This window comes from Equus przewalskii, chromosome 5 (genome assembly GCF_037783145.1).
Source record: "Equus przewalskii isolate Varuska chromosome 5, EquPr2, whole genome shotgun sequence".
In the NCBI taxonomy this organism is placed as follows: Eukaryota; Metazoa; Chordata; class Mammalia; order Perissodactyla; family Equidae; genus Equus; species Equus przewalskii.
In genome coordinates, this window is record NC_091835.1 from 17271039 (window position 1) to 17289000 (window position 17962).

Here is a 17962-nt window from a genome sequence, read left to right on the forward strand (position 1 = left end):
AGAGCCCTGGATGGGGAGTCAGCAATATTCCGCTCCTGACTCTGACATTTACCTCTTTGGCCTTCACCTTCTTCTGAAAAGTTAGAGAACTGGCCAAGACAAATTCCAGGATCCCTCCAAGCTCTAAAAGTCTATGAAATGTGTTGCCATTTGTTGGTTCGCAAACTCGGGGGCTCCCCGGGTGAAATCTGAAACAGGTCCCCGTAACCAGAGGGCAAGGAGGGACCGAAGAAAGAGGCAGACCACTCCAGTTTGGTAGGTGGCAAGTTTAATAAGCAAGGGAATTTACATACAAGACTTGTCTTGGGCGGCTGCAAGACGAGTAGATCTCTGCACCCACCCGCCAGAATCTTAAAAGTTTATACAGAGGCCTTAACTAGGTCCAGATGTTCTCAACAACACCTTTCTCTCTCAAGGCTGTGTCCTTGAAAATGGCTCCCACTGTGGGAATGGTGGGCATGGCGTACATTCCAAGGTCGGGGAGGAGGTGAGGAGCCTCCAATTGCCTGGGTCCAGCTCACAGGTCAACTGGCGGTCACGTCCTCTTGATGACCTCTTCCAACACCCTTTTAGTCAGTGCTCAGAAATTGCCAGTGGAAGGGTGAGTTCCCCAGATCGTTAGCCTTACATTGAAAAGCAAAGAACACCACCCCTTCCCCTCTCCCAGTGTTCTACAAAAAAGCGCCTCCCTGTCAGACTGTGAGTCGGACAGGCCTGGATGACTCCAAGTCATGGGAATGCAGGGAAGGATGGTCAGCAGAGGCTCACGCCGAGCCCTTGATCTGAGGATTCAATTGTTTTATGAGCTTTTCTGAGCCACAAACTATCCAGAGTTGCCAGCAGCTGCCACCTCCCTGAAGGTGGCTTGTTTTTTGGTTTGTTTGTTTTGGTTGGGGGGAGATCTGTGCAGTAGGTGCCATACTGAGCCTACAAAACAACCCGTTCCCACTCCTTTCTAATCCACACTCCCAAATCCCAGTCCCGTAGGACATGAACCAGGTTCAGGTTGTAAGAACCAAGTAGCTTGGCAGTGGTTGCTAAGCAACCAGTGATCTCCAGGCCTGCAGCCCCGCTTGGCTCATCATCATCAGGGCAGGGGGTCCCACCCCCTAGCCCACTCGATTTCTCAATTATACTGAGCTTATTAAAAGCTAGCAATATAAGTGCTAATATAAGTACATAAACCCACATGAGCTAGTTCTTTAACAAACAAGTCGCCTCAGACGGTATTGCAATCCACAGTGATTATTGGGGAGGCTCCATTTCTCCTTGTGACGTATTGAATGTGCCTGATGGGTGCCAGGGCCCAGGAGAAGGCGACTGTATAGGACATCTGGAGGCCACCCAACCAGACGCCAAAGACCTTTCTCAAACGCTGTGCGGCCACTTATGATCTGGATGGCCTTGCACAACATTTTTCAGCTTTCTGGTCCTCTCAGTGAAATAAGGCAATTGGACCAATGACATCTAGGGTCACTCATTCACTGTGGTTCAAATGCCCTGGCAAGCTCTCTGTTTCTCCCAAAGGAGCTCAGCAGACAACAGGAACTAGAATGAGGCATGAATCATTGGAATGGAGGGGGCAGTGCTCAGGACCTGAGCCCTGAGGGCTGAGCTAGAGAACAGAGCTGTCCACTGGGCAGGCCCTCCTGGGACGGAGCCACGGGAGGCTGGGCCTGTACATGAAGAGAACACAGATTTGGGCAAGCAGAGTGTCCTGGGGAACCAGGGCCACAGACCAGGCCAGGAAAGGAATATCTGGGACGCTGTGTGCCCAGGTAAGAAGGGTAGCAAGAAGACATCAACCTGGCAGTGAGCAGAGGCTGCAAGTAACCATCCCAGGAGGATCCTGGGGCTCAGGATATGTAAGAAGATAATATGGATGGAAATCCATTGGGCAATTCCTCAAAAAGTTAAATATAGAATTGCCATATGACCCAGCAATTCCATTCCTAGGTGTATACCAAAAAATATTGAAAACAGGTACTCCAACAATTAATTCTACAGCACATTTACAGCAGCACTAGTCATCATAGCCAAAAGGTAGAAATAACCCAAATGTCCACCAACTGTTGAATTGACAAACAAAATGTCGTAGATACATGCAATGAAATATTATTCAACCATGAAAGGGAATGAGTACTGATAATGCTACAACGTGACTGAATGTCAAAAACATGATGCTGCGGGACCGAAGCCATGCATAGAAGGTCGCATATGTATGATTCCATTTACACAAAATATCAAAAATAGGTAAATCCACAGGGACAGGATGTAGACTGGTGGTTTCCAGGGACTGGGGAGAGCAAAAAGCGGGGAGCATCTGCTTAATGAGTGGGGAGTATTTCCTTTTGGGGTGATAAAAATATTTGGGAACTAGAGAGAGATGTTGATTGCACAACACTGTCAATGTACTATATGCCACTGAATTGGTCACCTTAAAATGATTACTTTTATATTATGTGAATTCACCTCAATAAAAAAAAAACTTTTTAAGATAGCACAGATCCCATGGATATACCTGGGATGGTATAGGATACAGGCTGCATGGGATATGAGAAACCACAGGACCTGTCAGGACTTTACTGTCTATCTACCACAATATATACAACATCCACTGATGTTCATTCCTATGCATTAAGTTTCTAACACGCTGTGGTCAGAGCTCTAAGAATGGAATGCTAGAACTCTCCAGTAAGATATGCTTCTTTCCAGGTTTCTGGCTAGGAGTTTACGTCAAGAAGCAAGCAGCTCTTGATTGGGAGGAACCACAAAGGAAGCAGGTCTGTTGGTGAGCTCTGACAAGAATAAAGACTCTCCTTTCTGGGAAAGAAGGCCCATCTTCACTGAGGAGGCCGTTTTTAAGGGAATCACAAACATACGCATATACTAGTAGGAAAGACCTCAGCTAGGAGAAAGAGCTCTTGACTGCCTAAATTCCCTCAGGCTCTGCTTGAAAAACACCTCTTTTAAGCATACAGAACATCTGTAGGGTCCACTGAAGGGGAGGGGAGCAAGGGAGACTTCACATCAAATCCGATCATGATTTTTAAAAAGGTGCCAGCATCATTTTTAGCATCCTTTTTTTTTTTTTTTTTTTTTTTTGGAGGAAGATTAGCCCTCAGCTAACTACTGCCAGTCCTCTTTTTGCTGAGGAAGCCTGGCTCTGAGCTAACATCCGTGCCCATATTCCTCTAGTTTATACGTGGGACGCCTACCACAGCATGGCTGCCAAGCAGTGCCATGTCCGCACCCGGGATCCGAACCAGCGAACCCCGGGCCGCCGAGAAGCGGAACGTGCGAACTTGACCGCTGCGCCACCAGGCCGGCCCTTTAGCATCCTTTTTAAACACGATTCAGGCTGAAAATAATAATAGCATTTTTTTTCCCTAGGAAACAAAAAGGAGAGTGACTTCCCTTTGTCAGTATAGTCCAAAATCCCCACCCAACCTCTGTCCTCCTCTCCCTTTGTAAAAGAAAAAATAATAATATGAAATTTACTTCTCTCCAGCTGAGAGTTTATTTTCGGCCTCATAGAAATGCTAATATCAGTTCTCATTTCTCCGTCTCTCTCCTTTCTCTCATTATGAGGCTTTTCTACAGAAATAAAAGAATTCCCTTTTGCACAATCAAAAAAGCCAATAGCCAATCTTAAAGAGTGCAAATGAAGATAGCGGACCACAAAAATCCCTGGTCAGGAGAAAAGAGGTCGTTCTCAAGGGGAAAAGAGCTAAAAATACAATATGGAGATTAAAGCATAAGGGAAATTTGCATTTTGCTGAATATTAAGATGAGCCTTTTTCTGCCCAAGCCTGTCTGAACACTTTTTGAAATCAGACCATTACACCATCAAGAACTTTTAAGAACTACTCCATTATCCAATAATGCCATTAAAATTAACTTAGTGATTTTAACAAATTACTATGGAACCCATGCCAGTTATTAAAGGAAAAAATATGCTGAATAGTTCTTTTGAAAAAGTAAATGAAGTGGTAGTGTTCCAGCCTCAAAAAATGTCAAGATAAATTATAAAGCATTTAAATATGATTTGAAAAATCTATGCCAACCCTTCTTAAAATAGGCACAAACTGGGGCTATATTTAATGGTATATTCTAGAGACAACAGGATCAGTCTTATCAATGTAAATCTTGGCCAAAATGGACTTCTTCAAAAGCAAACTCCTGGCTCAAATGGGTAATTCTCAAAATACTGTACAGTATAGTATTGGTATCAAACATTAAAGCTCTAATTAAAATGGATCAACCACTCCATTGATGAGTTTGGCTACATAAGAACCAAAAGATATAAGCTTCGAAAGGGCAAAATAATGAGAATAAGCAGAATCAAAAGAAAAAAGACAAATGGAAAAAAATACTTATACAAAAAGGACAAAGGGCTAATTTCCTTCATTAACAAAGGGTTATTACAAATCAATGAAAAAAAATGAGAAACCCAAAAGAAAATTAGGCAAAATAAGAACAGGTAATTCATAAGCAATGCTCTCCCTCAGTCACAAATTTTAAAATGCAAAGAGAACCAATGAGATACCATGTTTTATCTACCAGTTAACATAAAAAAATAGAATAAAATTTGGAATACCAGATTGACAAAAATGTGAGTGAACAGGCATTCTCATGTGCTGGTGGTAAATACACAAAATTGTCTAACCTTTTCGGATGGCAACTTAGCAATATTTATTAGAATGTTTAAATGTGTAACTTTTGTGGCTGGCCCCGTGGCCGAGTGGTTGGGTTTGCGCGCTCCGCTGCAGGCGGCCCAGTGTTTCATTGGTTCGAATCCTGGGCGCAGACATGGCACTGCTCATCAGGCCGCACTGAGGCAGCATCCCACATGCCACAACTAGAAGAACCCACATCGAAGAATATACAACTATGTGCCGGGGGGGCTTTGGGGAGAAAAAGGAAAAAATTAAAAAATCTTTAAAAAAAAAATGTGTAACTTTTGACATACATATACATATATATGTGTGTATATATACATTCATTGCAACATTTTTTTTTTTAAAGATTGGCACCTGAGCTAACAACTGTTGCCAATCTTCTTTTGGTTTCTTTTGTTTGTTTTTTGTTTTGCTTTTTTTCCCCAATCCCCCCAGTACACAGTTGTATATTTTAGCTGTGGGTCCCTCTAGTTGTGGCATGGCCTGATGAGCAGTGCCATGTCCACGCCCAGGATCCAAACCGGTGAAAGCCTGGGCCGCCAAAGCAGAGCGCACGAACTTAACCACTTGGCCACAGGGTCGGCCCCACAACATTATTTACAATGGAAAAAATGGAAACAATGTGCTTCAGTAAAGACTGAATACGAAAGTATTCACACATGGAATACTACTTAGCCATCAAAAAGAATAGGTTGGCTTTCATGTTTTAAGACATAGTAAGATGTTCAAAGTAGATTGTCTAAAAGATTGCAGAACAGTACATATAGGATCATTTAATTTTTGTATAAAATAGTTGCAGGTATATATGAGTATTGACATATGCTTTGTATACGTTTACATACACAGAGAGGAAAATGTAAAACTACACATCAAAATGTAAACAATGAGTACTTCAGAGGCATGAGGTAGCAGAAGAGGTGGGAGAGGGTAAGATAGGTTTACCGATGGGCCTTTCTCATCGTATTTTCACAGGTTTTTAATGCCCTAACACAGTTTGACAGCTGCACTTAAAAGGGCCCATGAAGATGTCAAGCTATGAGCTAAATTAATATTTTAAATGCAAGTTAATACAATTTGCCTTATGTAATTATTTGGCAAGAATTCAAAGTGCCATTGATGAACCCTTCAGAAAAAGCTGGGAATCAGAGCAAGGATTAGTCAAGCTGTGGGGGGAGGGTTGCCAGGTTTAGCAAATTAAAAATATAGGACTCCCAGTTAAATTTGAATTTCAAATAAAACAATGTACAATATTTGGGACATACACGAAACAAAATTCATTGTTTATCTGAAATTCAAACTTATCTGAGTATCCTGTACTTTATCTGGCAACCCTACTTTGGGGCCACTTCATGGTCCCAGGCTGGCTCTTGGTCCAATGCCTTAGTCTGTGTCCAGAAGTCTCCCATGCATTCCACCAGCTTCTTCTACCCCCGTTCCAGTGGTTCTTTTATAGGTGGATGACTTCATCTAGAATCTCATGAAACTTGTGAGCCATTCCCCAGGGTAACGTATCCATACAAAATTTGGCTCTCAGGGCATCTCAAAACCATCCGTAGATTCTAGTTTAGGAACCCCAATTTCTATCTAGGCATGAAATGCCATTCTGATTCTTGGAGTCCCTGTCATCTCAACATGTGCTTGGGAGAAGTGTGTTTCCCCAACTCCCTCTTCTATGCTGTTCTAGAAAGCAAGTTCCAAAGGATCTAGAATAGCCAAAACGATTTGGGGAACAGTGGGGGTGCACAGGGAGAACAAATTTAAAGGGCTCACTCAACCTGATTTCAACACTTACTATAAAACTGTAGTAGAGAAGACAATGTGGAATTGGCAAAAGGATAGATATACAAAGCCAATAGAAAACAATAGAGTTTAGAAATAGACCCACATACGTATGGTCAAATGATTTTCAACAAAAGTGCCAGGATAATTCAGTGGAGATAGACAGTCTTGTCAACAAATGTTTCGGATACCCACATGCCAAAAATGAATAAAAGCTACCCATACCTTGCACCACATACAAATATTATCTCAAAATGGGTCAGAGAACTAAATGTAATACCTAAAATAATACAATTTTGGAAGAAAACATAGGAGGAAATTTTTGTGACCTTGGCTTAAGAAAAAATTTCTTAGGACAAAAAGAAGCACAAATCACAGAAGGAAAAAATTGATAAATTAGACTTCAGCAATATTAAAAATCTGCCTTTCTAAAAATACTGTTAAGAAAATGAAAAAACAAGCCACAGATTGGGAGAAAGTATTTGCAAGTCACATATCTAATAAAGTATTTATATACAAAATGTAGAAAGAACTCTCCCAACTTATTTGAAAAGACACTTCATCAAAGAGGAGCTATGGATGGCAACTAGCACATTAAAAAAATGTTCAACATCATTAATCATTATGAAAATGCAAATTAAAACCACAATGTGATACCACCACACACCTATTAGAATAACCAAAATCTAAATCATCAATAAAGCCAAGAACTGACAAGGATGCAAACAACTGCAACTCTCATTTATTGCTAATGGGAATACAAAATGGTACAGCCATCCTGGAAAATACCTTGGCAGCTTCTTATAAAGTTTAATATGTACTTACCATATGGCCCCAAAATCCCACTCCTAGGATTTACTCAAAAGAAATGAAAACATATGTCCACTTAAAGACCTGTATGTGAATGTTTATGACAGCTTTATTCATAATCATCAAAAACTGGAAACAAACCAAATGTCACCTATTGGTGGAAGAGTAAATTGTCGTATATCCATACAATAGAATGCTACTCAGCAATAAAAAAAACACAAACTATTGATACATGTCACATATTGACCAACCTCAAAAGCATTATGCTAAGTGGAAGAAGCACACATGTTGTGTTATTTTATTTATACGACTGTTAGCCTAAAAATAAAGAGCCAAAATGAGAGGCAGAGAGGCACTTATTTGGGGATCAAAGAATTACAATTCCAGGGACAGATTCAGGTAGAAACCCAAATAGTGTCCTGATTACAGAAGAGGGGCTCAGGGTTTTTAGGGGAAAAGGGAGGATGAGGGAAACTGAGCTAAAGAAGAGTTCATTGGCGCTGGATGAGCTAAGGCTGGGTTTGTCCTTCAGAGATTGGCTTCAGACTCGGGCATCAGGCAAAAGGCCAGACTCGTACTTCATTGGTTGGTCAGCTGTTTGATCATCAGCAAAGTCCAATTTCATCAGTCTTTACAAACAGGACATTCTTGTCCTTATTGAGTTCTTAGATGGTTGGTAGTTTGGTCCAGTTTGGAAGATAAAGAAAACAAGATGCACAAGGCAATTCCTCTGAAACCGCTGTTCTGGCTCCATTTTAACATGGCTCCACTCATGTCATCTTTCACATGACATTATGGAAAAGACAAAACTATAAGGACAGAAATCAGACCAGTGGTGGCCAGGGGCTGGGGAGAGGGTTTACCCTTTATACAGGGGCATGAGGAGATTTGGGGGGGTGATGAGCTGTTCTATATCTTGATTGCGGCGGTAGTTGTACAACTGTATATCAACACGCATAGAATCGAAGGCTCAAAAGGGTGAATTTGACAGTATGTACGTTAGACCTTAATAAAAAGAAAAGAGTCTGGAAATCCTTCATCTAAGGAACAATAGGGGAGGTCAGTTGGAAATAAGGGGTTTGGGTTTTCTTTTCATGCTCCCTATATTGTCTTCCCTTTCTAAGGTAATATACTGAGGATACGTTTAACATTTTTCCTGTTCTAATATATTCCATTTTGCTTGAAGATTAAACAAAGGACTTGGCTCCAAATAACGTTTTTCAGAAATCTGACCTGAACACTGTAGCAAACTGGCAACCATCCTTATTGGGCTGTCTGTCCTTCCTCTCGGCGGTTATCAACCCAATTACTACAGATCTGCGGTTCTGATTTCCCATGGAACAGAGGGACAGCATCCTCCTCCTCCCTTGTGATTACTCCCGCCACAGAATGCCTTCCATAAAGGAGTTTCAACCCACCTCTGAAGCCCAAAAGTAATTACAAACGCTCCTGTAAATTAACTACAAGCAGCATATAAGTGCCAGCATTGAAATTCTAAAGGATGTGCTGGCTTTCAGGAAGTGTTAGCAGAAGATAGCAGACACGCTTCTCTTTTCAAGCGCCTTTCTTTTAAGGACTCTAACGTTGTTGCTCAAATCCTCAGTCTTTTGTGAAAGTCCTATGCCTTTTCTCTCTCTTTAAGAAAGAAAAACCTTAAGATTACACAAACGCAAAGCATCCCTACAGAAACTAAAACTGCCAGAACTGGAACCCATTTTCCTTTTTTCCTCCGCCGTTCCCCTCCAGCACTGACTCTGAAAGCCATAAACCACGGAGCAGTTTAAAGCAAGTGCAAGAGAGTCACAGTAATAACACCATGCTCAAAGCCACAACGCCCGGGCCCAGATCCCCAACTCCATCAGCGAGCTGTACAACCCCAGGCATGTTTCCTTGGCCACAAAAAGGAGAATCACATCCACTTTTATAAAAATAGCAGGGTGTATGTACAGAGGGCCAACTCTGTGCCAGAGGTTTTACAAGCTGCTCTCTTTAATCCTTCTCACCATCCTCTTTATGCATATGGAACTGGAGTTAAGAAAGCTCATAAGCTTGTAATAAGTGAGCGGAGATTCTAAACCTCTAAATTCACACCCCAAACCCCCACAGCTAGCATTTCTTTTCCCTACTTGCACGCGCCTCCCTGGAAATAGACTATAGCTGTGGTCTCTGAACACACTAAACCAGGGCCCGACGTACAATGAAAAGTTAAAGTCTGACTAGGGTGACTCTTGAGATTTAAGCAATTGGAAGTCAAGGGCTCTGTTTATCTGTCCGCATATCTCCCATATCTAGAGTCCGGCCTTAGACACCCCTCAAGAAGAAGGGATGGAGGGAGGAGGGGAAAGGGGCGCAAAGGGGAGCAGCCTTTAGCTAAGTCAAATAAATAAAAATGGAAAAATAAACTCTTTCCACCAACGTTGACGGAACTATTTGGCAAACTTCTTCCTTTGTCAAGGGTCAGATAACAACTGTTTTCAGCTTCGTGGGCGATACTATTTCAACTACTCAACTCTGTTGTTGGGGCGCATAAGCAGTCACAAACAGGACAAAGAAATAGGTGCGGCCGTGTCCAATACAACATTATCAATGGACATTGATATTTGAATTTCATATAATTTTCATGCATCCCAAAATATAATTTTTTCCAACCATTTAAAAATGTTAAAACCATTCTTAGCTGGCCGCCTGTCTGCTGTCTGGGTGCCTGGTGCGCCCGTCGTCCTGGAGCATGCAGTCCGGCTGTCCTGCTCCGCTCTCACCCACCCCAGGGAGCAGGGAGCGGGAAGTCAGAGACAACTGCCCTAAGACTCACCCATGATTGTTGACTGAAGACAGGTTAGTGCTCAAATAAAGCGAGGAACGATTCCATAAGAGGCTAGGCCACCAGCGCACGCTCGGTTCACCTTGTTCTTTCACCGTTCTTGGCAGCCCGTGGTAAGAATACAGAGGAGGAACTAATGGAAGTCAGTGCTGTAGGGTGTCAGCACCACAACCCAAGTCTTCTAGCATCTGACACGTCACAACCACAGAAATGAATCTCTACCAACGGAATTTTAGTCTCTTTGGCAGTCAGGTAGGAAAGAAATGATTTTTTTTTTGTTTTTGGTCCAAGAGAAAGGGCTTTCTAGTCCCCCCCATTCTTGTAAAGAAAAGCATGAAATTAGGGCCAACCAACGTGACTTAGCAGTTAAGTTCACACGCTCCACTTCGGTGGCCTGGGGTTTGCGGTTCGGATCCAGGGCAAGGACCTACACACCGCTCATCAAGCCATGCTATGGAGGCATCCCACATACAAAACAGAGGAACACTGGCACAGATGTAAGCTTAGGGATGATCTTCCTCAAGCAAAAAGAGGATGATTGGCAACAGATGTTAGCTCAGGGCCAATCTTCCTCATCAAAAAAAAAAAAAAAAAAAAAGCATGAAATAAATAAGATTCCTATTATAGCTATGCCCCATGGCTACCTTTTATTGAGTGTCTCCTAAGGGCCAGTCAGTGGGCAGGACACTTTTCTAAGCCACGACAACCTTCAATATTGGCATCAGGATCCCATCTTCACAGATGATGAAACCAAGCCACAGGAAAATTAAATACTTATCTGAGGGCACTCAGAGTTGGATTCCAACCCAGGCCTGGACTCTTCCCACTCCAGCACACACCACCCATCAGTCCCCTTCGTGGAGACATCAAGTCCACTTGGAGATGCAAAACCTTTGCCATTCGAGGAGGGTGAGGGCCAGGAATTCCAGGCCCTTCGAAACTGGATGCTCTTCAGGTGAATGACCGAGAGCAGGTGCAACTGTGTTCTTTTCCTATGCCTCGTGCTCCCTGCTGAGAGGCTGCAGGGGGAGAGAACAAAAGTCTAGAGGGTGCTTCTCAGCCCTGGCCATACAGAATGACCTGGAGAGCATATAAAAACTACCAGTGCCCAGGCCCCACCCCAAACCAATTAAGTCAGGACCGAGGGGATGGGGGACGGTAGGACCCCGCCACTCATGTTTGCTAAAGCTCTCAGGTGACTCTAAGAAGCAGCCAGGTTGGGCACCAATTTAGGTGAAGAGGAGAAAGGGTAAATATAAAGAAATTCTGTCCATATAACTTTGATATGCTATTGGGGTTCTGTTTGGGGGGCAAGATTCTGTAGTCTCTGCCTCTGGATTAAGCTGCTCTGACCACAGCTGCCTGCTGAATCGGTAAGCAGATCTAAAAATACAACGCAGCCATTCTGCTCTCTGACTCAGATACCCTTCAGCTCCAGATAGGTTTTCTTTCCTGTTTGACGCCTGTGAAGTGAGGGCGCAAATAAAACCATTTTGGATGGTACCACGTCACATGAGAAGCTTAAGCAAAGAAGCTTAAGACAGAAATGCGTTTTTGTCAGGTGGCCAAGCGAAGAAAGTGATGTTTCCTAATAACGCACCGAATAAACAAAAGAAGAAAGTCACTTCATTTTAATAGCACCAAGAAAAACATCTATGTCTTTTATTAAAATGGTTACAAGAATTTTGACAAGCTTTTTTGTTCACTTCAAAGGAAAACTTGAAGTCATCGAGAAGTTTCTGAGAAATTATTCATTTATTTTAGAATAAAAAGAACCACACATTTATCAAAATGTTAATACAATGAATTTTTCATTTTTAAAACTTATGTTGTACATAACTCATCCGAGTAGGGAGAAAAAGCTGAGTCTGTTTGTTGAAGGAAAACAATCACAGACACAATAAATTGGTGTAATCGTATTTTATACAGGAAGCATAATCCTTTCCTAGTATACTTTGCATTTACGCAATATTTTACTTTTTAAAAAAATGTTTTAAAATTCATTCTCCCGTTCTTCTTTATAATTGAAAAAAAAACTTGACTATGTTCCCATGGAGGAACTTCATCTTTTCTATAAAGAAAATAAGACAAGCATTATTAGTCCATTTTAGAGATAGGAACACTGAGGTGCTGGGATGTTCGATTACTCTCCCAAGGTCACAAAAGTTAAGAGAAAAGCCAGAGAAAGAAGCAATGTCTCTTGGTATCTCAGCTAATATTGGACATTTTTTTGCACATATCACAATGCAAGTCTGTATGTGTGTGTGCAAAAAGTCCAGTGGAGGAGACTAATGCTATGCAAAGAACTAGAGTTCTTTGTCGTTGTTTGTTAGCCAACTTCAATCCAGAATGGATTCATCTGGAGCAGAACCATTGTTTCAAGTTGGCATGTTTGATCAGAAGAGAGGATTATAGAATCAGCTTAGTGAGTAAAATTAGCTTGCATCAAAGGCAGCTACACAAGCCTTCTTTTCTCCAAGTGCAGAAATTGACACATTTTCGTTATAATCTCGAAGGATAAGATTCCTAGGGAACAAGATATGAAAAAACAAACAGGTGTCTGCTTGCTCGAATATTTGGCAAAGAATTATTTCATTAAAATAAAAAAGCTTTAACAGCAAAATAATACAAATGTAAACAATCCCCACCTTTGATGGATGGCCCAAGAGAAGGGAGGAGTTCCTGCACTGCGCGTCGGCAAAGAAAAACCAACCCAGCAGAAACCTGCCCGCTTCCCCAAATGAACCAGAAAGCCAAGAAGAGCAGGCTCTACTTTTTAAAGTTGAAGTTTTTTCAAAGCCATCAGAAATATTTCTATTTCTTCTCTTTAGTGTCCATGTATTTGCTTGTCCTCATGGTAAAAATAACCTGAGCTAGGACCCAGAGTCCTAATGCGGAGGGAAGGTCCTGCTTGGTATGTGGTGTAAAGAGAATTGGCTGTGTTCTTGTCATTTCTGAGCCTTTTTACTCCAGCTGAGCACAGCCATACAAGCTGAGCGTTTTAGAGGAAGCCCCAACTCAGAAACCACTTCGGCCCCTTTATACCGATAAGACTCAAAGAGGTTACAGCTCTTGCTTCAGGTCACGCAGCTAAAAATAACAGGGCCAAGGCCGGACTTTCATCTCAGCATCCTTTAGACTCTACAACTCTGCATCAAGCCAGGCCACCTGGTTCAAATTTCAACTCAACCACTTCCTAGCAGAGTCACCTTGGGCCAGTCATTTAACTTGTCTGTGCTTCCTCTGTATGATGGGGATGGTTATAGCACCCAGCTCATAGGCTACTGGGAGGGTTGGTGAGTTATATCTATAAAACCCTGAAAATAGTGCTGGCACATGGCACACAGTTGCTGAGAAAAGAGCTAGCAACCATCACCAGCAACATAATCATCATCATCATCATCAACATGTCTCTGTAGGTTAGATTTCCACACACATTTTTAGAATCCATTGAACCCTCATGATTTAATATGTTTAAGTGTGTTAGAGGACTTAGAAAAGACGTATTTTAAGTGTTGCACAATTTTTAGGGCAGTATCGAAATGTGAGAACTTGTATTAGTCACTCAATCAAAATGGGCTTCAGTTTTTACATCTGACAAAAGGAAATGATTCTACTTGTTCTGTCAACCTAATGCATTTCAGTAATGAGCATATGAAATGTGCACAAAAGTTTAAAAAGATAGAAAAGAGAAGAGGTCACATTTATGGAGGCACCCCAGGTGCTCAGTGACTTACAATGCTCAATTAATTTAATCTTCCCAAAAATCCTGTGATAGACACCCCACAGGGACAGGATGGTCACCGACCCAAAATTTGGCTTGGATGTCCAGGCTAAAAATGTCACACACACACCAACAGGGTATGAAAAATTTTCTTGCTCACATAATGAGGCCCTCTGGGGAATGCAGGCAGCTTGCAAATAGGTCTACAGTGGCTTGAGAGAGCAAGGGAGAGACTGGCTTGGGGGTTTTACTGCAGATGAGGATGGTGCCAGTATAGCATGGGTGGGGGCTTGCATGGCCCACAGCAAAGAAGGAGCACCCAGGCTTTCTTATCAGATGCCTAGATGTGGGGCAGAAGGGGAAGATGGAGTTGTGAGGCTTAAAAGCTGTCAGTAGTCAAACATCACAAAGAGAACCACACTCTAATACAAACCCTGTTCAGTAGATCCTAGCCTTGAAGTTGAGCAAATGAGACTCAGTCCGTTTAGATCACCTGTCACAGCAGGTTTAATGAGAGCATCCCAGCTTCAAATCCCACACATTGTCCCTTCACACTACCCAGTTCCCAGATCCTGTGAGTTCCTGTCACCTCGAGATACAAGAAGCACCGTCTCGACCCAGTCTGGTTGGCTTGCCCAATGTCAACCAATCACAGAAAAACTGAAGACAGTCTTAATCCATTTTAATCCCAATTATTGGTTTATGATTTTCTTAATCTTCTCCACAAAAAAAAAAAAAAAGAAAGAAAAGAAAAGAAACTTCAGAGTTAGGTCCTAAGGTTTCCATTGCTAACATTACTGTATTTGTAGTTGGGGGAGGGGTGGCACTCTCCATTCAAAGGATTCTCTTCACACGCAGGTAAAATTCCATTTTCAGTTTACCCAGCGAGCATGAGGTTCTGTTTCTGCCACCACCCCCCCATCTGCAATGGCTAACAGCCATTTCCCGGATCTATAATTGAGTATGTGTAGGGGGTTCTTCTCCTCTCTGTTCAACTTCTCTACTGAGATTGCCTTTTTTCCCCCACGGAAAATGAGTCTCGAGTATGACTGCAAGATCATGAAAGATTAAATTAAAATGATCGGGAATCAATTTTTTATGGGTTGTAAGGGTCTGAATCATCTCAGTAAGTTCTGGGTAACCAAGCCGGGTCAGGTTCCAAATTTGCTAAGCGTTCCTGTTAGAATTACAGTGACTTGAGCTTTCTCCTCAACTGGGAACTCAGAACATCCAGTTAAGGCTGCCTCAACTGGGAGCTGAACAGGAAACCCAAATCTATTTTGCACCAGTTGGTCCTGCAGGATTATATATTAGTTCATGACCCTTTTCCGAATGAGTTACCTTATCTATCAAACCACTACTTAGGACAAAAAATATTTATGCTTCTCTGTGAGCCATCTTTAGGAAGCCCTACAGAGGTCCTTCCCTTCCATAAAGAGTTCTTATACCTATTTTTAAAGTCACACCAAAAAAAATCTCAGGTTAAATTCCCAATGTCCAGTCTTTCTTCCCATTGACTTAAACAGATGTGCACTCTCACCTCCCCACTCCTGGCCATCCCTACCACACTTCAAGTCCAAATCAACTATTTCTTTCCAGGATGGAATTCAGAAGTAAATAGAAGAGCAGTTTGATCGAAGCATTCAGGCAACTCACTTCTTCAGCAGAAGTCATATAGATCATCAATCAGCAGGGGAAATTAGGAAGCAAGATTTCATCCTAATGGTTAGAATGCCTCCAACAGGCATTTCCTCAAAGAGTCATCATGCCCTAAATGTACTCTACACTCACTGTCATCACTATGACCCCCTTTAAGGGAGTCAAAGCGCAGCGGAACCAGTTAACAAAGAAGGGGAGCACAAGACTGAAAAGGTAGATTCAGGTTGATAATTTGCTAGTAAAGAAAAAATAGATTCTGGGAAATAGTGAAAATTCTGGCTGTCAAGGTCAAGCTTCTCAATCCCATTTACCTCTATTAAAAAAATTAAACCCTATCATATCTTATCATATTATATGTGGCTTTTCTTCTCCACAGAAATGAGTGCATTTGAGCATTCTCGAAGTCAACTCTTGCAGTATTTTCATCATTTATTTGAAACAAACTCCTCCACTCTAAATGTAAGAAAGAAAGCATCTGATCCCAGATATGTTCCATGTACACTTGGTTTAATTTAATCATTTCTAATAAATTCGTTATTTGCGCCTGCCCTGGAACAGACTTGAAGATTTTTACCTGCACACACATCACTACCAAATCGCCTATTGAAAATGTTGATGTTAATAGGATAATAGGTTTCACTGAGCTTTAGCATTTTGTAATCCAGCCTCATCTATTATTTTCTGCCAAATTCTCTTGGAAATCCCAAATCGACGGGCGGCCACCGGCCACCTCCCATCCCTCGCACGGCCCCACGCTTCCTCGAAGCTCCCCAGCGCCCTGCTCAGGCCCTGGCTGCCCGCCCAAGCGTGCGACTCGAGGAGCATCCACCCCGGAGGGCGACACACGAAGCCCAACGCGCAGCGTCCTCTCGAATGCCTCCGACTGTTCCAACATTCCCTCCAAAGCTCAGAAAGGGTTGGTTGCAGGCCGCGGGGAGGCAGCTGCCCTCTCGGCCTCTGGCTGCCTAGTCAGAGCCCTCGAGGGTGGAGGAAAGAAAGGAAAGTGCCCGACCGCTTAGCACGGAGCCCGCCATCACCTGCCGCCCACACCGCGCACCCTCGACACACACAGGGCCCAGCAGGACACTGAGCAGGGGCCACCTGGACACTTAACACCTCCCCGGGGACACTCAGAACTGGCTCCTCTCACTGCCACGGCAGGCACCGAGACCGCGCTCTAGCGGAGCGCGGCTGGGCACGGGCCGGGAGGGGCGCGCCACTTGGTGGCCAATGGTCGTTCGTGCCAGGAGTACCGGGACTAGGGTCGCTGCCAGGCCCTGGAGCGGCGCGCCCCAAGAGCCGCGGGCTGGCACGGTCGGAGAACCAGTGTAGGCAGGGAAGCGGCACTCGCAAGGTCGGCCAGGGGTCCGCGTCCACGAGGGCCGAGAGGCTGGGTCCATCCCCTTCCAGAAGGGTTGAAGCGAGTGTCAGGCAAGCTGGAGCCCGGCGCCGGGCAGCGCGCAGCGGACGGCGGAGAGGTTGCGGGTCCCCGGCCGCCGCCCCGCCCGGCGCCCCCCGCGTCCACTCACCTGGCAGTCGGCGCCGGAGACCCCGGCGGGGCAGGTGCAGCTGTAGCCCGGCTCGCCGACGGGGGCCGGGGACTGCAGGTCGGGCGCGGGCCGCGGGGTGCACACGCCCCCGTTCCGGCAGGGCTGCGCGGCGCACGGCCCCGGCGCGGACAGGGGCGCGGCGGGCACCGGGCTGGCCAGGCAGCCGCCGCGGGGCCCCGCGAGCAGCAGGAGCAGCAGGGCCGGCGCGGGCAGCAGCTGCGCGCCGGATGCCGGGGCGCGGCGGGGCGGCATGGCCGACCGAGTGGGCGCTGGAGCGGGAGCCGGAGCCGGAGCTGGGGCGCGGCGGCGGTGGTGGCGGCGGGAGTGGCGGCGGTGGCGCGAGGGTTGCTCCGCTGGGCCGGACGCCTCCTGCAGAGGCTAGATCCGCGATTCCCGGGGCAACGGCGGGCGGGGCCTGCGGGGCGGGGCAAGTGGGGGCGGGGCAAACGGGGGCGGGGCTCTGGGGGCGCGGGCGGGGGAGGAAAGGGGCGGGGGAGGAAAGGGGCGTGGAGACCCTTCCCCCACCGAGAGTTGGGGCCGGAGGAGCAGAAAGGCGGCCCGGAGCCCCCAACCCTGAGTGGTGCGGTCAGAGTCGTGGGTGTGTCCAGAAGAACCCCGAGGGGGCAGCGGTGGCGGCGCGGGCCTGGCGGGGAGCTGGGCGGGGCTCGGGAAGGAAAGGAGGTGGAGGGGTCAACGCTGGCGTAGGGGAGGACTTGACGCGGCCTCCAGGTGCGGAGCAGCGGGGGCGTCCCCCGCGGGCCGGACGGGGCGGCTGGGGGCGCGGCGCAGCGAAGGAAGGGGCGGCCCCGGCTCGCAGCAGCCACCGCGGCCTCTTGGCGCAGAATCTGTGAGATCGCAGCGGGGACCGGCCTTACCTCATTGCCCGGGGCTGCTCCTCCCCCTCCCACAACACTCCCCCCAGGACACACAGCCCTCC

General features: G+C 45.1%; 1 protein-coding gene across 2 annotated transcripts in view; it reads right to left on the bottom strand.

The window, feature by feature from the left end:
* DNER (delta/notch like EGF repeat containing) overlaps window positions 1-17872 on the bottom strand; it is a 302394-nt gene extending 284522 nt beyond the window's left edge. The window contains exon 1 of one of the 2 annotated variants that reach the window (XM_070620042.1): window positions 17005-17872. In XM_070620042.1, the coding sequence (XP_070476143.1) occupies window positions 17005-17277 (273 nt within the window). In that variant the 5' untranslated portion in view covers window positions 17278-17872. The remainder of the gene's footprint in view (window positions 1-17004) is intronic. The other variant, XM_070620043.1, reaches the window with a different exon arrangement.
* Between the last annotated feature and the right edge of the window lie 90 nt (window positions 17873-17962).